This window comes from Lactuca serriola, chromosome 8 (assembly GCF_051521515.1).
Source record: "Lactuca serriola cultivar US96UC23 chromosome 8, Lser_US96UC23_V15, whole genome shotgun sequence".
In the NCBI taxonomy this organism is placed as follows: Eukaryota; Viridiplantae; Streptophyta; class Magnoliopsida; order Asterales; family Asteraceae; genus Lactuca; species Lactuca serriola.
In genome coordinates, this window is record NC_136415.1 from 124,930,339 (window position 1) to 124,954,025 (window position 23,687).

A 23,687-nucleotide genomic window follows, 5' to 3' on the forward strand; every position below is an offset into this window, starting at 1 on the left:
AGGAATCATTCCATGCAAGAATTGACAAATGAGCAATATCATCAATTGTGTTCTTTATTGAGCAAATTGAATGATAACAATAGTGAAGGCAACCGAGTTGAAGATCAAAATGTCAAAGTCAGTTAGTCTTCTACTCATATGGTTGGTAATGCCTTTAATGCCTTCCTCTCTCATGATCAACACAATAGCTTCATTAATTGTCATTGTCTTGAAACTCCTTTTATGACTTGGATCATCGATTTTGGTGCAAGTGATCACATGTGTTTTAGTAAATCCTTTCTCATAAACACACAAAAGCTAAAGAATACTTATTGAATATGGAAGTATAATATTGGCGATAATGTACTTCTTCATCATATGTTGCATGTTCCCCTTTTTAAATTCAACCTTCTTTCCATTGCTAAGCTTTGCAAACAATTACATTCATTTGTTGTGTTTTCAGAACATCATTGTTTCTTGTTTCAGGGCCCTTCAATGAAGAGGTCACTGGTTCTTGGTAAACACAAAGTTGGATTGTACTTCCTACAGTCTAAGCCAACTACCGACACTGGAATTGTTCTTTAGGTCACAGCTAATATGTCTTTTCATTCTTCAGTTGTGTTTTCCAAAAATACCCCTGTAAATAGTTTTAATGTGAAAAACACTCATGTTTCAAATTCCATTGTGTTTTCTGCTTCTAAGAATGTTCCAATGTCTGTTTGGCATATGAGGCTTGGTCATCTTCCTTTGTACAAGCTTAAAACTCTATGTTTGTCTAATAAAGAAAATTTTGATTTCAATCATTCTTGTGATGTATGTTCAAAGGCCACACAACACAATTTACCTTTTGGTCATAGTATAATTCATACATCTTCTCATTTCAACTTATTCACATTGACACATGGGGTCCATATAACACAAAAACATATAACAATCAGTCATATTTTTTTACCATTTTGGACGATTTCTCGAGATCAACATGGACACACCTTTTGAGTACTAAAATCAATGCATTTAGTGTTATAAAGGGTTTTATTGAAATGGTTGAAAGTCAATTTGGAAATAAGGTTCAAACTATCAGATCAGATAATGCTTTTAAATTGGGATCAAACAATGAATCCATCTCTTATTTTCAACAAAAATGGATAATTCATCAAACAAGTTGCATTTATTCACCCCAGCAAAATCGTGTAGTGGAACGAAGACACAAGAATCTTCTTGAAACATCAAGAGCTTTGTTATTTCAGTCTAAATAACCCTTAAAATTTTGGGGTGATTGTGTCCTTATAGCCACTTACCTTATCAATCGATTTCCAACAAAAATTATTCAAAAAAATCTCCATACTCTCTATTACATGGAACAACACCCTCTTATGATCACTTGAAAACTTTTTGATGTTTATGTTATGCCAGCACCTTGCAGCATAATAGGGACAAATTCCAACCAAGGTCAATACCTTGTGTTTTAATTGGATACCCTTATAGAAAGAAGGCATACAAGTTATATGACATGGAACAATAGAAAATTGTTATTTCTAGAGACGTGGTATTTCATGAGACCATTTTCCCTTACAATCTTCCAAATACTTTTAAGTTGTTATGACTGTGATACTGTACTTTTAGGTATGAGTGTTAGTATACTTCTTGTTAAATACTTAAATTTTAAAAGCATACTTGTAATCAAAGCTCTCAGCCCCAATGTATTTATAGTTTGTATATCTTTTATGGATTGATATATTGAGTTCACTATAAACAAAGCTCTGATACCAATCTGTCACCCCCCCCCCCCCCAAACCAGACGGCAGAAACGTCTGGAGGTGGATGACTTCATTTGTAGTATCACAACACATGCATTATAGTAATCAAAGTACAAACAACCATTGTATTAATAAGTATAATTTTTTACATGTGATCAATCAATGTATATTGAAACCAAATAGTCATATAAAAGATAGAAGACAAGACTCAAAACAGCTCCATCTTCTCAAAAGCTCGGGGAGTACCTATCTACTGATTCCCTGAGAATACAAGTAATTTGTAAAGAGAGTATCAACATAAAGTTGAGTGAGTGCACATTTGTTTATGTTTGAAAGTATGTTTCCTGTTTGTTGAATATGTAAATTGTTCCAGAAAATCCTATATTTTCTGTTGTATATGAAAAGTAGTTTTAATCACATAAAAATTGTCCTGTTTGTAAACAATTGTTATGTATTTGTATAATCTGTAAAAGTGAGTGTGCCTGACTTCACCAGTTGTTATTGAATACTGAGATGTAATATTATAAACGGTATTTTGGCAAACTGGTACTTTGAAAATGTACTCATATTTAGTTAATTATAAACTAACCGTATTGTTCATATCTTTTTAACGAGTTATTATAACCATACTGAGACTAGATGACCTGAAACAATGCTTTGAAGGAATTAAAAGCTATTGATAACAACTGTCACTCGTAGGCTTGTATGCCTGGCTGTAGCTAGCAGTCTGAGTGCGAGGTTGTCAATCCCAATATAGATCTATACACACTTGTTTCAATTGCCGACTGGAGATTCTGGTTATAATGTCATGACTTTAACTATGTTGTTTAAATGGATTAATCAACCTGAATCGAATGACTTAAAAAGCATATAGTCGTTACGTGTATAATATAAGTGAAAACCCAATCATTCTGAAATAATGATTGATAGTATGCTCCTTAATTATTATTCTTAACATATATTTGAAAGTTGTATACCCTTGATTAGTTTTGAAACAAACCCATGTTCTTGTAAAATGGTGTACTCTAGTATACTTGAATCGTGAATTAATGTTTTATGGATCATAAATTATACCTATTATAATTTATATATACTTTCTGAATTAGTACTAACTATTCATGAATGCAACCCCTTGCTCAACATGTTACAAAGGGTATCTGAACTGAATGAAATAACTTTTATATTTATATACATATACAAATGTATACACACACACACACACATATATATATATATATATATATATATATATATATATATATAAGTAAAATTTAAATGACATTCGGACAAACAACTGATACTATAAGCCTACATCCAAACAAGGAAAATGTACCAAATTGAGTTATCAGTCCTAAGCCCTTTAAATCATATATATATATATATATATATATATATATATATATATATATATATGATTTATGGGGAAAAACATAAGTTTAAATAATCATTAAAAGAATTTAACATTTTGAAATACTTTTGGTGACTTGATGTCATTTTAACACAATTTTCAAACCATTTGATTTGATGATGATTGAAATCTATTTTGATAAGATATTTTGAAACCATTTATTTGTAACATAAAAACCTTGTGTTAGACTTGTATTCCCCCCCCCCCCCTTAAAACAGTAAAAACTATGAAAATACGGGGGTATGAACTCACCTCGTGTATGAGTTTCTAGTTGGTTTCAATGTGGTTACGATGATTCTCGGTATAGAATACGTGTGATTAACATTATCCTGATTGTATTTTACATATAATTGTATTCCTAAATTAGTTAACTAGTAATCTAACAAGGTAAATGATATCAATATATATGGATTACTTACAATTAGTGAGGGAATTATGGATGCATATATGAAGTGTTGATACTTTAGAGCAAATAAAGAACTAAGGTTTGCAGTTGAGAGGAAATAAGGGTGTTTACGTTTGTGAAATGAGCAAATGATTTCATTTGTTCCTTAAGTGTAAAACATACTTCTAAGGCGGTGAATGAATGTTTACGGTGTTATCATATTGGGAAATCAAACTTTGGATAAAATTATGAAGGCATTTGATGAGTGTTTACGGTTAAACATTTCTAGAATGAAGTGTCCACGGTTAAAAACTTCTATAATGAAGTGTTCACGGTCCAAAGTTTACATGTGAAAGAGTTCACGGTTTGCTTTTGATTCTTGAATGGAGTTCACGGTTTAAAGGATCATATGGGGAAGAGGTCACGGCCAAAGGATTACATAGTAAAGAGTTCACGGTTTGCACCTTTTAAGGTGTTCACGGTTTGGCTTTCAACCGTGAACACAATGTTCTCGATGTTTCTTGGACCGTAAACTCCATGTGTGTGTCATTTTGTGATTAAATTTTTATCTCCTTTGACTTGTCTTGACTTATATTGAGTTATAAAATGTATAATTTCAATATAAGTGTTCATCACTTGTATATTAGTATGATTTACAAGGTAAGTATAAAAATTAACTTGTATAAACAAGTCCTTAAGGCATTCAAGTTCCTATTGTATATATATGCCATGATATGGATTTACTTAGCATACGATTGTAGTTTAGGCTTCTGTTCGAATGAGTTCAACTTACATTGATCTAAAATTATGGGTTGTTACATTATCCCCCCGTTAGAGAGAATTTCGTCCCGAAAATAGGACTAAAGCGATACAGAAAGACTAGGGAAAAAGATGTGGATATTTATGTTGCATTTGATCCTCCTGCTCCCACGTGAATTCAGGTCCCCGTTTTGCATTCCAGTGAACCTTCACTATTGGGATGCGGGTTTGTTTGGTTTTCTTTACTTCCCTATCTAGGATCTCTATGGGTTCTTCAACAAAGTTAAGGCTCTCGTTTATCTCGATCCCGTCGAGTGCGATAACAAGAGTCTCATCGGATAGACACTTTTTCAAGTTAGAGACGTGGAAGATAGGGTGTATGTTACTCAGTTCTTGAGGTAGTCAGAGTTTGTAAGCTACTGGACCGATTCTAGTAAGAATTTCGAACGGTCCGATGTACCTTGGGTTCAGCTAGTCACACTTTCCAAATCGTATCATGCCCTTCCAGGGTGAGACCTTCAACAAGACGCGGTCACCAACCTGGAATTCCAAAGGTTTTCTCCTTTTGTCAGCGTAACTTTTCTATCTATCTCTAGAAGCTTTAAGTCACTCCCGAATTTGTACGATTTTCTCTGTAGTTTCAGGAATGATTTCCGGACCAGTGAGAGTATTGTCAGGAACTTGACCTCTGGCTAGTTGCGTGTCACCCACTTCAGCCCATCATAGAGGTGATATGTACTTGCGGCCATAGAGGGCTTCGAAAGGAGCAGCCTTTATGCTAGTGTGATAACTATTGTTGTAAGAAAATTCGACAAGGGGTAAATGAATATCCCATGCCTTTCCAAAGTCTATCACGTAGGCTCGCAACATATCTTCTAGAGCTTGAATTATCCTCTCACTTTGTCTGTCAGTTTGCGGATGGTAGGCTGTACTCATGTCCAGCCCAGTTCCCAAAGGTTTTTGTAAAGACTGCTAGAAACGAGAGGTGAATCTACTATCTCGGTCATAAATAATAGATATGGGCACACCATGCAGTCTAACAATCTCTTTGAGGTAAGTTCTGGTTAGCTTCTCCATCTTGTCGGTTTCTTTTATTGGCAAAAAGAGTGCGGATTTGGTTAATCTATTGACGATTACCCAAATAGTATCATAACCACCCGTTCTCTTGGGTAACATAGTTATGAAATTCATCGTAATCCGCTCCCACTTCCATTCAGGGAATTCAGGCTGTTGCAATAAACCTGAAGGTTTATGGTATTCTACCTTGCCTTTGGCAGAAGTAAGGCACTTGCCCACAAAGGTAGAAATTTCTTTTGAAATGCCCCACATCACCACATCCATAGCATGCTTGACTTACTCCAGCAGCAGGTACTTGGTTAATCAGTTGGGGTGGTAATTTACAGAATCGGGCAGTATGCCCTTTTTCTGTTGCAGTTACGACATTGCATTTCCCGGTAATTTCCATTGTGGTGAAAATTGCACTTGTTGCATTAGGGGAGATTACCAGCATAAGGCTTAGCTGGTGCAGGGTTAGCAGGAACAACAGTAGGTACAGTAGCAGCATGGACCGCCACTAACTGTTGCTTTTTCGAGGGTTCCTGAGAAGATTTTCCCTTCCTTTTATTTTACGCTTTCTTCTTGCTATTGTTGTTGTTATTATTGTTGTTGTTTCCCTTGGGTTGTTATGGGGCAGCAACCACTGAGTTTTGACGGGCTCCATGGTCGATAAGGGACTATGCCAACTCTTTGGCACTGTCAAAAGTAACAGGCTTGGAAGCAATGACACACCCCTGAATCTGGGGAGACAGCCCCCAGATGTACCTTTCAATGTTTTTGCTCTCCAAAGAAACCATTTCTGGACATAGGATTGCTAAGTCGTAGAATCGATTTGTGTAGGTTGTTATGTCTGAACCAACCATAGTAAGACCCCAGAGCTCTTGCTCGAGCTTCTGAATTTCACCCCACGGGAATTACTCCCCCATCAACATGGTCTTCAAGTTTTCCCAACTTATAGAGTTAGCCACTACCAAGGTCAGTGACTTAACAGGGCCATTCCACCATGCCAGGGTTCTGTCAGCAAACGTATAGATAGCGAATTTAAATTTGCTACCCTCCGGGCAGGAGCAGATCTTGAAGATTGCCTCTATTTTCTCGATCCGTTGTCTTAACGCCATAACTCCTCCAGTCCCGTTAAAGGTCTTGGGTTTGGCGTTCGAGAAGTCCTTATTGGTACACTCTCGTAAGTTCCCGTGACTTTCTCCATGGTTGGAGGGATGCGCACCAACTCCTGATCCACTAGCACCAGTGGTGTTTATATGAAACATAGCAGCTGTGACAACTGCTATGACCACCTCCTGAAATATGGCAGCGTCAAATTGAGGAGGTGGTGGCGGAGGTGGTGTTAGCGCTTCATTAACTTGGGTACACCTTGGGTTTCTCTGAGGAGGCATCTTTCACCTTAAAAATTATAAGATGATAAGACAGTCAGATATCAAGAATGAACATGAATATGATATCTCTGAACGAAAACACTTAGTTCATAATGAATATTATAAGGAATTGGAAATAGAAGTCTACTGCAAGTACAAGTTGCTACAGGATGTATGAAATTGAGTGGTTATTTTTCAAAGAGTATGAAAATGCATGTCAATTATATTGGTATATTGAGTACATAGAGTTTGGAAAACTTGACCTTATACAGGTCTACATGTGACATCCCCAATTTCTCGACCAGAAAAGATTGATTTGTTTATACTTGTTTTTAAAATCAGAGTAATCTTTTAAAGAAAACAGTTGCGGAATTTGTTCCCCAAATATGATAAAGATTTATCAAAGCATTTCTTTAAAGAAATGTATTTTTATTATATAACAAAATCTCGGGATGTCATGTTCTGATACAGACACATAAACATAAACATAACTTACATTATTTACACTAAAGATTTTACATCTCCTTTAATCTCTCCATGAAATATATCTTTGTATCGATACCTGTGATACAAAGGAAACTGAGTGGGTCAGGCTTGGGAGCCTGGTGAGCATATAGGGTTTTCAACACACAATAATATAATTATTATATTCAATTATCAAACAATCAATTCAATTACCCACCCCCATTATCTCTATTTATTTCTTAAAGATTTATCCTAAGAACCGATTACCCTTCTCCCATTCATTACTCAGGATTTCCCTAAGGAACCGACACAAAGTCTAGTGCTGCCAAGGTTCTTAGATTACCTCTGGTGAACACGCAATTCACAATAATTAATGAACACCTAGTTCAAGAAAACCTAATGAACACCTTAGTTCCAATATTACCCAATGAACACCTAGTTCACAAACATTTAATGAACACTTAGTTCAAATATTCCTGATGAACACCAAGTTCAAATATCTAACGAACACTTAGTTCGAATATCCCTGGTGAACCCAATCATCTAAGGAACACAGAGTATGAAAGCTCTTAGTTCAAACAACGTGATAATAAAGTATATCTCGATCCTGCAAAACCACTAATATTATAAACACATATAAATTATATTTCTAAAACAATATATCCCATCCCGTCGATCCCCACATATTGACCCTATACTATGATCTTACGAGATCTAGCCTAAGGAATCGATATGAACAACAAACTGACGAAGTTGCTTCGGAAATTCCCTGGCAGCAAACAAGGATCAATAAAGACATCGAATGAGGGGAATGGAATAAGTTTCACCACGAACCTTCGTTCGTAAAAGAAAGAACCACAAGACAGTTAAGTCAGGGGTAGTTATCTAAATAACAATGCCTAGGCGTGGTCCGACTATCATGAGGTATTATACCCCCAGACTCTACCTATCCCAACATCGAACTTTGCCTAGCAGTGGCCTGAATACATGAGGTATTTCACCCCTAGACGCACCCTATCCAACAATATAACACCAGACATACCTAGCAATGGTCTATTACCGACACACTTTATTAGGTAGTCTACGAAGTTCCCTTAATTACTTCGTGAAAGAAAACGCTGACATATGAAGCTCGGTCGATCACTTCATAAAAGAAACGCTGACTCCAAAGCTCTCTCAAAATAAAAGTATGGGGAAATACTAATAGAGTATTCCCGTACGCTCCCGTAACCGACACACAAAATTGTCAAAAAGACTTTGTACATGATAGTACTTCTGGCACATTATAGTACTCTGTTATGCGGAAGAATCGTACCCGAGAATATAATAGTACCCTAGCACAAGCAGCACCCAAGACATAGAGCTTTGAAAAAGACTTTGTATATAAAATGTACGTTTGTACGTAGGACGTACTCCACCGATCATCAATCTCACAACACACGTACTCTTAATAAGAGGTTACCCAATGTCCAAACTTAATTGAACTAAACATCCCTATTTAAGTCTTAACCCATCACTAGGCAAACCTACAATGTTTATAATCAATTTTTGATACTATCTCCGTTTATGAAATGCTAACTAGTGTATACTTAACACAAGGTTTTAAGTAATAATATCATATATTCACATCTTAACACATATTGAACCATAAATGATTCGCACGTTGAATATCATCAAATATATCTAACTCGTATTTCGGACAATAACAAATACTTTACATACATATGTATATTTCATACTTTAATCAATACACGTATAAAAATCACGTTCCTAAAAGGGACTATACGCATGATACCTTATCGTATGAACACATAATTCAAAAATAAATAATTTGTACTCCCGGATCTAAAATTTACCTCCTTACCTAATCCATATTCCCGGATCTAAAACTAACCTCTTGATTTGATCCATACTCTCGGATCTAAAACTAACCCCCTGACCTGATCCATTCATCCAGATCTAAAACAAGTTTATCTCTTTATCCTTTTATCTCCTGGTCCAACCCACCTTTTATCACCTACCAAGAACCTCATCTACTCATGTTCTACCCAACATATTTTTAGATACAAAATACATATATAGTTTAACTCATTAAAACTTATATAATTCATCCATTCCACAATCATCTCAAATAAACAACAATATATTATACACATAGCACGTATTTCATAGCAAATACTTAATATTTGTGTGTTAGAAGAAAGTGACCATACACTCACCTGATTAAAAAATGATCGGACAGCACTACGACTTGTAGAAGTAGTATTCTTCAGTGAAACTGTGATCTCTTCACACACCGGACTTCTCACGGGCAGAGCTTCGGCTCGGAAACTCTTTTCTTCTAGAGATCTTCGGGCTACGGGACTTGCTTCGGGTCTCAGGGTTGATACCGGGGCTTCGGGGGGTTAAAATTGCACGTAAAATGATGTAATATGGGTGAGAGAAGAGAGATTGGCAACCACAAACGGATTCCCCTTCAAATCTATTTATAGGGTTGTTTTCTCATTTTCCATGTCGTGGGCACTTCTCCCACGTCGTGGGCTTGAACGTCATTGCATGTGTCATCGTCCACTTGATCTGTCAGGCTCCAGAAGGCGTCAGAAGCCCTGCCACATCGTGTCCACTTTTGCCACGTCGTGGTCTCTGACAGTTTTGGGGTTTCGCGTCCTGAACTTCAGAAATTCATAACTTTCGCATACGAATTTCGACGTTCTTTACGTCGAAGCGTAGGTAAAAACAAGATCTACAACTTTCATTTAGACTTTGTAGGATAATTTTAACTTTATTTTTAATATATTAATAATATACTATTTTTAGTAGGCCAGGACAGGAAAACTTTGTTCGAAATTCATAACTCCTTCATCTGAACTCCGTTTTCGTCTGTCTTTTTATCGTTGGAATACTATTGATGATATCTTCAATTCTCATTTAGAAAGTTTTGGCTAAATATCACTCGACCTCAATCTCGAGTTTCGGGCTGCATACTATTAATGTTGAAACTTCGAAAAATCATAACTTCCTCATACGAAGTCAGATGTAGACGTTCTTTTTATGCACACTCTTGGTTTAATGTATTCTATGACTTTCATTTAGATTGCTAAGGCCAAATATCGCTCTAACGTAAATTCACTATTTACGGCGCGCTGTGTCGTGCCGGTTCTGTCGCAAAACTTCGACAGGTCATAACTTCTTCATTATAACTCGGATTTCGGCGTTCTTTATATGTACGGAATCCTTGTAACATATACTAAAACCTAGTTAAGATTACTCCTTATAAATAATCTTCCATCAAAAAGTCATTTTTGATTCTTATCGCCTCTAAATTGACTAGCCCGGATCTACGGGCGTTACACTACAATACACCACAATATTGGGAAAAACATCGACATTGAACCGACCTACCAAAAATGAAATTTTTTGCGGTTGTACTGAAAGACATGAAAAATAATGCTAGAACATATCCGCATACTTAACTATAACCAAAAGAGTAAGTAGTAAATGAGTAGAGTATAATCTACTTCCTACTAGGTCCAGCCCTGAATTTAGCTAACCGGTGTTCTATTTCGTACATACGCCTGTCTTGTGATCTTTGTCGTTCTCGCAGTTCTCTAACTTCGGCTTGGGATGCCGCCAGTTCTCTTATCAAGAAATTTGTACGATTCCTTGTCGCATTATGATTGTCTTCTAGGTTATGAATGCGAACGGTGTTGACTCCAGTCGCAGCATCCACCTGCATGACTCGGTCGATAACAACTCTTCCTTGTTCATCGTTACGCGCCACACGACAAACTAACACCGGGAGGGCTCTGTCTGCTGAGCCTCCTGTTTCTAAATTGTAGAAACTTTGGTCTCCTTGGTAAGGATGGTTCTGACCCTGTTCGTTACTCCGCCTTTCTAAGTTTATCGCCCACTGGTGGTGGATTATAGGCTTCTGATTCCTAATCAGTATCTTCAGGAAAATTTTCTGCAAAATCATCATCTAAGGCAATTTTAGGATTCTCTTATGGCTCATCATCGAGCCATCCTCCATTTCCCTGATTGGGGAAGTACGAGTCTCCGGGTAGATGGAATCCAGCCATTGATATCTAAGAGAGAATAGGGATAAGAGATATAGAATATAATTAGTAACGATAGATTGCAAATACAAGCTTCTACGAGTGACACTTACAATTAATCAGACCATGAATTTTGTATGACTTGTTCTGGGTACTACTATAACTACAAAGTGTATACTAATTATATAAAACTTGGGTATAATCGACCTTCAATTAAATGATACTGCTCTAAATCAACAACCAAACAAGGAACAAGAAATGAAGCTAGATCACATATTCTAAGTCTATACAACTTTAATTATATATAATTGTAATATACCCTTAATATTTATAGTTCTACCCACAATGGTTCTTTTGTTTTCACATGTTTGTTATTAGTATATAATGCCTAAAATACTCCTATAGTATTTTAACTTTATGTTATGTTCTAGAGTTCTTTTGTATATGTATAGTTGGTAAGTTCTAGACATGTCGCAACACTACCATCACTCAGAAACACATGTTGGTCATATATCAAACCAATATAGTTGAGCATGCTATATTAATCCCATATATGATTACATAACTGCCCAGATTTGACTGCAGTGTCCAATATCCAAATACTTTTAAGTTGTTATGACTGTGATATTGTACTTGTACGTATGAGTGTTAGTATACTTCTTGTAAAATACTTAAATTTTAAAATTATATGTGTAGTCGGAGCTCTCAGCCCCCAATGTATTTATAGTTTATATATCTTTTATGGATTGATATACTGAGTTCACTATACACAATGCTCTGATACCAATTTGTCACGCCCCTAAACCAGATGGCAGAAATGTCTGGGGGTGGATGACTTCATTTGTAGTATCACAACACATGCATTATAGTAATGAAAGTACAAACAACCATTGTATTAATAAGTATAAGTTTTTACATGTGATCAATCGATGTATATTGACACCAAATAGTTATATAAAATATAGAAGACAAGACTCAAAACAGCTCCATCTTCTCAAAAGCTCGGGGGGTACCTGTCTACTAATTCCCTGAGAATACAAGTAATTTGAAAAGAGAGTATCAACATAAAGTTGAGTGAGTGCACATTTGTATATGTTTGAAAGTATGTTTCCTGTTTGTTGAATATGTAAACCGTTCCAGAAAATCCTATTTTTGTTGTATATGAAAAGTAGTTTTAATCACATAAAAATCGTTATGTTTGTAAAACAATGTTCTGTATTTGTATAATCAATAAAAGTGAGTGTGCCTGGCTTCACTAGTTGTTATTGAATAGTGAGATGTAATATTATAAACGGTATTTTTGTAAACTGGTACTTTGAAAATGTACTCATGTTTAGTTAATTATACACTAACCGTATTGTTAATATCTTTTTAACGAGTTATTATAACCATACTGAGACTAGATGGCCTGAAACAAAACTTTGAAGGCATTAAAAGTTGTTGATAACAACTGTCACTCGTAGGCGTGTATGCCTGGCTGTAGCCAACAGTCTGAGTGCGGGGTTGTCAATCCCAATATAGATTTATACACACTTGTTTCGATCCCCGACTGGAGATTCTGGTTATAATGTCAGGACTTTAACTATGTTGTTTAAATGGATTAAACAACCTGAATCAAATGACTCATAAAAAGCATATAGACGTTACGTGTATAATATAAGTGAAAACTCAATCATTCTGAAATAATGATTGAGTATGCTTCTTAATTAGTATTCTTAACATATATTTGAAAGTTGTATACCCTTGATTAGTTCTGAAACAAACCCATGTTCTTGTAAAATGGTGTACTCTAGTATACTTGAATCGTGAATTAATGTTCTATAGATCATAAATTATACATATTATAATTTATATGTACTTTCTGAATTAGTACTAACTATTCATGAATGCAACCCCTTGCTCAACATGTTACAAAGGGTATCTGAACTGAATAAAATAACTTTTATATTTATATACATATACAAATATATATATATATATATATAAGTAAAATTTAAATGATATTCTGACAAACAACCGATACTATAAGCCCACATCCAAACAAGGAAAATGAACCAAAGTGAGTTATCATTCCTAAGCCCTTTAAATCTGATATATATATATATATATATATATATATATATATATATATATATATATATATATATATATATATAAGATTTAAAGGGCTTAGGAATGATAACTCACTTTGGTTCATTTTCCTTGTTTGGATGTGGGCTTATAGTATCGGTTGTTTGTCAGAATATCATTTAAATTTTACTTATATATATATATATATATATATATATATATATATATATATATATATGTAAATGTATATAAATATAAAAGTTATTTCATTCAGTTCAGATACCCTTTGTAACATGTTGAGCAAGGGGTTGCATTCATGAATAGTTAGTACTAATTCAGAAAGTACAGATAAATTATAATAGGTATAATTTATGATCCATAGAACATTAATTCACATGTATATATATATATATATATATATATATATATATATATATATATATATATATATATATGATTTATGGGGAAAAACATATGTTTATATAATCATTTAAAGAATTTAACATTTTGAAATACTTTTGGTGACTTGATGTCATTTTAACACAATTTTGAAACCATTTGATTTGATGATGATTGAAATCCATTTTAATAAGATATTTTAAAACCATTTATTTGTAACACAAAAATCTTATGTTAGACTTGTATCCCCCCCCCCCCCTTAAAACAGTAAAAACTATGAAAATACGGGGGGTATGAACTCACCTTGTGTATGAGTTTCTGGTTGGTTTTGATGTGGTTGTGATGATTCTCGGTATAGAATACGTGTGATTAACATTATCCTGATTATATTTTACATATAATTGTATTCCTAAATTAGTTAACTAGTAATTTAACAAGGTAAATGATATCAATATATATGGATTACTTACAATTAGTGAGGGAATTATGGATGCATATACGAAGTGTTGATACTTGAGAGCAAATAAAGAACTAAGGTTTGCAAGTGAGAGAAAATGAGGGTGTTTATGCTTATGAAATGAGCAAATAATTTCATTTGTTCCTTAAGTGTAAAGCATACTTCTAAGGCGGTGAATGAATGTTTACTGTGTTATCACATTGGGAAATCAAACTTTGGATAAAATTATGAAGGCATTTGATGAGTGTTTACGGTTAAACACTTCTAGAATGAAATGTTCACGGTCCAAAGTTTACATGGGAAAGAGTTCACGGTTTGCTTTTGATTCTTGAATGGAGTTCACGGTTTAAAGGATCATATGGGGAAGAGTTCACGACCAAAGGATTACATAGAAAAGAGTTCACAGTTTGCACCTTTTAAGGTGTTCACGGTTTGGCTTTCAACCATGAACACAATGTTCTTGATGTTTCTTGGACCGTAAACTCCATGTGTGTGTCATTTTGTGATTAAATCTTTAACCCCCTTGACTTGTCTTCACTTATATTGAGTTATAAAATGTATAATTTCAAAGTGTTCATCACTTATATATAAGTATGATTTACAAGATAAGTATAAAAATTAACTTGTATAAAAATTAACTTGTATAAATAAGTCCTTAAGGTATTCAAGTTCCTATTGTATATATATGACATGATATGGATTTACTTAGCATACGATTGTAGTTTAGGCTTATATTAGAATAAGTTCAACTTACATTGATTTGAAATTACGGGTTGTTACATGATAGCAAGAAACTCATTTACAATTTGGATAAATTCAAAGAACCATCTTCTTATGAAGAAGCAAATGCATTACCAAAGTGGAAAGAAGCAATGGACAAAGAATTTGTTAGTCTTGAAGCAAATCAAACTTGGAAAATTATGGACTTACCAAAGGGTAAGAAACCTATTAGCTGCAAATGAGTATATAAGCTTAAGTACAAAGCAAATAGAGAAGTTGAAAGTTGTAAAGGAAGATTGGTTGTAAAAGGTTTCACACAGAAAGTTGGCATTGATTACATTGAAACCTTCTCTCCGGTGGTAAAAATGACCACAATTCATGCACTGACAGCTACTAATGATAAGAAAAGTTGGCCAATATATCAATTAGATGTTAACAATGTTTTTCTTCATGGAGATTTACATTAAGAAATATATATGAAGCCACCTCCTGGTTTGAAATTGACCAATTCTAATCAAGTCTGTCTCTTACAAAAATCTCTTTATGGCTTAAAAGAGGCATCAAGACAATGGCATGCCAACTTGTCATCAACATTAAGGGATAAAGGGTATAACTCTTCAAAAAATGACTATTCCTTATTTTACAAACATTCAGGAACATATGTCACATTTGTTGTTGTATACGTCGATGATATTCTATGGAGTTGCACATCGACCAAAGAACCGTTAAAAACCTATAAATAAAGAATTAGAACGGTCGAGATTAAAATAAAATAAAATCGTATGATCCCAATTATTTGAAGGTGGTTTGATAGAATGAATAAGCAATCCTAACACTCTATTAGTAGTTGTCTCGGACAACTAAGCGAGGCTAATGAGTAATGACCCATTACATAATTTGATTCGGTCCTTTTTCAGACTCATTCATTGTATTTTAAAGTCGTTTGATACATTCGAGAGTAAGTTATTTTAGTATCTAACACCATGAGAATGAAATAAACAAGTAAAGAAAATACTCGTAAAATCAAAATATTTTCAACATCGACTATCATTTTAATGATTTTATCCTATTCTAGAACGTCCGGAATATTATTCGGAAAATAAACATTTCGGAATTTCTTTAAATATGGGGACCACTCAACTGGTCTGTTCCGGCAACCGTTGGTACCTGGATGCGCAATGACTGTTCTGGCCAATTAACCATGAAGTCAATTTAATTTTGTTAGTTTTGTTAATATCTTTTCTTATTCGTCAAAGCAAACACGAATTTTACTAGTGAAATGAAACACGAAAGTTAGGCTATTTACCACCACCCAAATCGCATCGTTCTCGTCGTTCCATTAGATCATCCGGGTCAACTTGGGTTGCCGGCGGCGAACCAGAGGGCGGAGAAAGAGAAAGAGTATAGAATAATGGCGAATCTTTTCTTGAAACAAGCAAAGCAATACTCCCAGACTCGACCAGGTTATCCGCAACAACTCTTTGATTTCATCGTCTCCAAGACGCCCAAGCATGACCTCGTTTGGGACGTCGGCACCGGCAGCGGTCAGGCAGCCACCTCCGTAAGTTCTTCCTATCACTGATTTCTGTTTTTGGATGAATGTTTGTTAACTAATTGTTGATAATTTTGAAGTTCGATTGGAAAATGGAAATCAACCCTAATTTTTTTATGAACGAATGAATTTTATGACGATCGTAGCTTGCGAGCGTATACAAAAACGTAATCGGCACAGATACAAGCATCAAACAACTAGAATTTGCTCCAAAACTCCCAAATATTCGTTACGAATGTACATCTCCCAACCTTTCCATGTCTGAATTGGAAAAGAAGATCGGAACAGAGTCAAGTGTTGATTTAGTTACAGTCGCTCAAGCACTCCACTGGTTCGATCACGACATCTTCTACGATCAAGTGAAATGGATACTCAAGAAACCTAACGGCATTATCGCGGCATGGTGCTACACTATTCCAGAAATTGATGATGAATTCGATCCAATTTTCCGCAAGCTTTACTCAGAATCAAAACCTCACTGGGATTTGCTGCGAGGAATTGTTGATGACAAGTATAGGAGCATCGAATTTCCGTTTGAAGCGGTGGATGGATGCGATGACACAGGTCCGTTTGAGTTTCGAAGTAAGAAGATGATGAGTTTGGATGAATTCTGTACGTACATTAGGTCATGGTCGGCTTACCAAACGGCGAAAGAGAAGGGCGTTGAGTTACTGAATAATGGTGTGATGGAGGAATTCCGGCGTGCTTGGAAAGAAGACGAGAATGGAGAAAAGAGCGTTACATATCCGGTTTATTTAAGGATTGGCAAAGTGGGTGATTCGGTTTAAATATTGGCCGTTTGAAATTTGAAGTAAATTGATTTTGGTATGTGTATTGAATCGATAAATGATAACTATTTAAGTGAAGATACATGTAACACTTGAAACGAATATACGTACTTGTATGTTATGATTTATGAGCTGAAATAAATTGGGAGACCCAAAATACAACAATATTAATTTCGGTTTGTTAGTAAAGACAAACACGTCTGCGCTGGCTAAAAATTTAATTGTTATATTTATAATTTATTTATAAGTGTGCTGAAATCGGGCTACATGACATTAACTATCTTGTTGGGTTAGGCTATACCGTGTCTAGTTTTAATTACCCTTATTTCAAACATTTAGAAATTTCATAAGTAGTGTTTTTGACAAAAACGAGATGATAGTTGAAAACTGATAATGATATTGGTAGATAGAAGTTTAAAGCTGTAGTTTTTCTTTATATAGATAGAGAGGTTTGACAAAAATAGTTATTAGCTTTTAAATTTATAAAATTAGTTAAAAACTAAAAAAGTAAAAAATGAAAACTTAAAGTAGTTTTTGGATTTATAACTTTTTGTTAAAATAAAAAACAAAAAACTCTTGCAACCTATCAATGATCTTTAAGCAGTGGCGGAACCAGAAACTTTTATAAGATGCAGCACAAAAAAAATCTCGATAAAAGATAATAAGATAACTTCTTATTTTCTAATTACGATTTCACTACTCGTCTACTAATATAGCAAACACTATCCTTACCAATTACTTCACACAAATGACCTTGATTATCTCTTGGAAAAGCATTAAAAAATTTCTTTTTTAATCTTTGAAGATGTCAATTTTTCATTTTTAGAAGCATTTTTTGAAATAACATTATAAAGTTTTCATTATGTTTCCAAAGGAAAGATAATTCTTCAAAATGAAAAGGCCTCTACAAACATGATTAAAGATTTAAAAATCACAATTTAAGATTTAAACCTAAATTCACTAACATAACTAACAACATAACAAGTGAACAAGTAATTAGCTAATTTTTGGTTTTCAATATGAACAACTAAATAAAATAAAAATAGTAAAACATTTAAATTTAAAATAAACAACTAACACTTTTTCCATTCTTTCTGTTGAAAAAGAACTAAAGAAGTCAAACTAAGTCTAAGTATGGAAAAACCAGAAGAAGCGGCACCAAGTTGCAGTTGAATTATCGGAGGTTGTTGTGCTGTGAAATAGGGGCATAGGGGCAAAAGGGCAGAGAAAGAAATATATAAAACCCAATTCATTTCCATCTACTTTCATTTAGTGGGACATTTTCCTCGATCAATGGGCTACTTGTTTTTAATTGGGCTTTTAATTTAATGTATAGAATCATAATATATTTTATCAGGTGCACTCTCTAATATATATAAAACATATATATCTAAAAAATTCAAAATTTTATTAAGTGTGGGTAGAACCAACTAGCTAGTTCCGTCATTGATTATGGGACTAAAAATAATTCCCATAAAATTAAACAAGTTTAATTTTATTTAGAAAAAAAATAACGGTTCAAACCATGGAAATGTGGGAATGGAATTCTATAACATGTTTGGCACCAAACTTTTGAAAGCTTTTACTGGTGTAAAGTAGAATGTTTTGGACTTATTTGGACATTGTTGTTGATTTGTACAAAGTAAAGTAAAAGGACAAAATGGGTTATTTACTAAAATTAATGATACTATAAATTTTTATCAATAAGAAGATGAGTTCATCAAATTTACTAAAATTAGGTTAGATGCAAAATGGGTTATTTAGTTATTTTACATATGTTTTATAGAACTTGCTTTTAAAATGTTTACACCGGATACTTGGAGGAGCACTTATTATTTGATATAAAGCGTCGTTATTTCCTGTTGTGTTTGCAAAATTAGATGTACGTTGTTAGTTGTTACTAGTAGCTGGTAGATAATAACCGGAAATTAGAAGCTGTAATTTTCATTTGTATATAAGTGTTCGGAAAAAGTGTTTAACTTGAAGCTACGATATCCATATGTGACAACTTGGAAAATACGACAACAACCGCGGTTAGATTCTAACGTTGTCAAACAACATGTAATATGACAACCATGTAACCATTCGACATATATAAATAAATATATCCGATTTCGTCCTTACAACGTCAACATTTAGACTCAAAAATTAGTGCGCGAAAAATCGTGTCACCTTGAGAGCAAGTTTACATTTTTAGAATATACGTGTTGCAAGGATTCCAAAAACTTGAACTTCGTAAAAACCCGACTTAGTGTGAAAGAGATATGATTTTTATTGTAAATACAAATCTACCGCACATGAAAAGTTACAACGTCAAAAACTATGAGGAGAACGGTCGACTTTTGGCAAAAGTAACCAAAAGGAGAAACATAGTACTACTAAAAGTAGGAATTTGAGTAGGAATTTTGAGACAAAAAACACATAAAACGGAATCTAAATGAGAGAGTTATGAGTTTTATAAAATCATAGCAGTTATAAAATATAGGCTAAAAACGAAAATTGAAATTAGCCAAAACAACTAAAAGGAAAGTTGTAGTGTACATCGAGACCTACACTGATGTATAAGAGTCATTGAAAATGGAGCTCGTATGCGAGAGTTGTGAATTTTTTAAGTTTGATTTTCACGTTCACGCGCGCCCGCACGCAGTGTTCAGCATGCACTTGACGCATGGATTTGTTAGGATACAGATGACATGGCATGAGCTATTACTTTTGACATATAAAAGTTGTGACAACTGAAAACTTCCATTTTTGATATCTTATTATAAGGACTTCATTGAAGATTCTGAAGCTAACATTAAGATCTCACATCAGGATTACAACTATATTTGATTAAATGATAGGATGGTAATAGTAATTGGCACCCTAAAACAATTGGTGCAAGCTATTAATTTGATTTTATAAAAATTATCTGAAGATCTCTACTATATATACAGTCATAGCAGCACAAACTGAATGTTATCAAAGGACATAGAAACGCTCGAATAATTCAACAAATATGATAGGTTGAAGTCAAAATGGAGGTGGGTTCTGATGGTATTACTGTGATCACCATCTTCGATCCACCGGTCAATGCCTTTACCTTCTCAAGTAAGCTTTAATCCAATTGCATTTCTTTCGTTTTTCTTTTACCCCCATTAAATCCGCAAGCAAAACGGGCAGTTCTTTGTTATTGTCGCATATCAGTTAACGGGTTTTATTAGTAAAATCTTAACACTTTTATCTTATTTTTTTGTTTTTCTTCGTGGGTTTGGTCTTACTTGTTGCATCTATATTCTTAACCAACTCCCATATAAAATATTGATTCTTTAGTCCTTATATTCTTTGACATCTTTGGTAAGTTGGGTTTCGTTAGTTTGGTCTTTCTTGCTTATTGTGATGTCAATGATTTAGTGTTTGTTGCGTTTATGGTTATCCAATGTACTTATTGCTTGATTGAAGGAGTAAATTGAACAGTTTATCAGCAGAGATTAATACCAATGGGAATGGGGAAGGGTTCACATGAAAAAGGATTTTCTTACGATAAGTTAACCTTGGAATCGTGGCGGGATTAAGTAGTAATATGTTGCATCTTTAGTTTAAGCTGCTAATATGAATTAATGGGTAGTTTTTTATTTTAGGGTTCTTAAATAGAATATGGATTTATGGGATGATTAGATGATTTTAACTATTACGTTATAGGATATACACTAAACGAGACAATGGTTTACACCATTTATCTTTTATACAATATCCTCTCCTTCATCAACAGGCATGTCAGCCATAAAACGGTTCAAAAGGTATTGTAAACTGTAAAATATGTTCATTTTTTGTCTTCTTTGTTTAAAGTTTTTAATTTTTAAGTTGGGTAAACTGCAGAGAATAGGAAACTCACAATCAGAAAGAAGTTAGGGAACTGTCGTTCACATTCAAACTTGTATTGTTTTGAAAAAGATCATGCTTGCTACAATTGAGTTTATGTTATGTAATTTTCTAGTCCATTTAAGTTAAATAAAACACTTTATTCCATTTTTTGTTTTGTTTTGATACAAGACATTGCTGATTACAAGCCATTTGGTTATAAAAGGGAAAGCCATAGGTTGAGGAATGCAATCGCAGATGCCTGTGTAGGGAATCCAAACGGGTATCTAAACAGGTATCTGGAGGTTGAGACCATAATGGAATCAGACTAAATCAATATGTTGAAAAAAGAGTGGGGGAATTTCTCATATTGAAAGAGAAAGTAAAGTATGTTTCTATTCATTGTGATTTTCCCTTTTGATAATTACTGAAAACTCATGTGATTGAAACTTTTAGATTTGGATTATTGGTAAAGTCACATAACATATCTTAAAAGATGTATTTAAGTTCAAATCATGTGAAATCTACTACAAAAAATTTGTTTCATTTGTGCATTATTCCTCCTTCTCTAGGCATGTTAGTCATACGCTCGAATAAATATTTCTTCTTGTTATGTAGTTTTTACAATTTAATTTTTGTAAGTCTTTATAGTTTAAATTGTTGTTGTCACCAAGAGATCAGAATAGGTGTTGTCTGATCAATTTTTTTTTATTGTATTAACTAAGTACTCCCAACTATTATTAACATGTTGCTAAGAATGTTTGGTATCTTGCATATATATGTTCTAGGTTAGTGCCCACTTATTTCAACAGGAAAAATATTTAATAAATGGCATTTTACTTTTATTGGACTTGGCTTAAATATAAGAAATAACAATGAGTAGTTTTTCATATTTCTTTAACTAGCTTAATTTCTTGAAATACAATGATGTAGTGAGATGGAATATAAGTAGGATTCATGTTATAATCATTATTATGAAATTTGTTTACTAATATTACCATATGGTAAAAGAAAAGAATATAATAATGATGGAAGTGTAATCTGAAAGTGAAGTTGATGAATACATCATATAAATATTTTTTTGGCATTCCAAAGAATAAAGAAATGGCAAGATGGTCATTTCAACTTAAGCAAGGTTTTATTTTGTAAAATATCGCTTATTTTGAAAGCGGATTTTTATTGGTTGTACTTTGGTAATTTTAAAGTTGTATACAAATGAGTATTTATAAATTTTATGATTAATGATTATTAATTTTAATTATCAATATTCATTTAATTTGTTAACCATGGTTTCCACGGGTTATAATCTAGTGTGTGTGTGTCTATATATATATATATATATATATATATATATATATATATATATATATATATATAGGTTATAATGTGGATTGACAACTATTGTACAGGCGTGCAGACAATGCTATTTTATGAGAATTAGTAAGAGAATAAGTCGTTTAATAACGTGAATACGTTCAACCTCACACAATTATTATCATTTTCATCTATTCTCACAAATTCTTATTCATTTTTATTCTCACACATCATTTTTCACTTATTTTCATTCTTACAGAATATGACTCAATAAACATTCTGACAGCATGAGAATAATAATAAAAAGTCTATAATAACCTTATAGACGATTTAATTAGTGAGAATGTGTGATAATGATAATAGTTATGTAAGATCGAACATATTCATATTATCAAACAAAATATTTTTTTGTCATTCTCACAGAATAACACTGTTCACATGTCAGCACAATAAATGTCAATCCACATTTGAACCTAGTTCTCTCTCTCTCTCTCTCTCTCTATATATATATATATATATATATATATATATATATATATATATATATATATAATTCATGGTTTTTCATTTTCTACAAAAACTAGCCTAATATTTATATAAAATACATTTAAAAAATTAAAAAGTAGTAAAAGACATAACCATTTCATGACTTCTGATAAGTGTGTGGAAAAGTAAGAAAAGAGAAATTAAATATTCTCTTACTTTTGTTCCTATAAATCTTTCTATTCAATTAAATCAGGACATGTGTTATATTAATATATTAAAATATGATTAAATGAGCATTAAATATTATAAACTAGGTATGAGACTCATGTATTACATGAGTTTAATTAAAAAAATATATATAAAATTTTAACAATTTGAAAAGTTTGAATTTATAAGAAAATTTTGAATTATTAAAATTATTGAAACTTTAATGTATTGAATACATTACATATATAATCTTTTTCTAATAAATACTTTACATATATATTACCTTACACATTAAATGTGGAATTTTAATTTAATAAAATGAAAAATACAATAAAATTACAAGTGGAAAATAGAAAAATTAAAAATTTTAGAAAATGTCATGTGTTCAAATAATGGAGAAGAGGACATGTGACAAAAAAAAACCTTCATTTATTATAGAAAGAAAAGATATCACTATATCACTATTTCATTGGAAATATGATGATTTATAGGAATAAAAAGTAAAAAATATATTTTATTTCTAAAAAAAAAATATGTGAATACACTCTCCTTCTAAGTCGACAAGCCTAAAAATCATTTTGGATTTATGTAACAAAATATAATATCTATTTTGGAAA

The 23,687-nt window shown here is 33.2% G+C and overlaps 1 protein-coding gene across 1 annotated transcript; it reads left to right on the forward strand.

The window, feature by feature from the left end:
• The first annotated feature begins 16,103 nt into the window (after positions 1-16,103).
• Positions 16,104-17,388, forward strand: LOC145070401 (S-adenosyl-L-methionine-dependent methyltransferases superfamily protein). Its single transcript, XM_079017346.1, has 2 exons — positions 16,104-16,444; positions 16,582-17,388. The coding sequence occupies exons 1-2, from the start codon at positions 16,295-16,297 to the stop codon at positions 17,221-17,223; spliced, it is 792 nt and encodes a 263-aa protein (XP_078873472.1). The 5' UTR covers positions 16,104-16,294; the 3' UTR covers positions 17,224-17,388.
• The last annotated feature ends 6,299 nt before the right edge of the window (positions 17,389-23,687 follow it).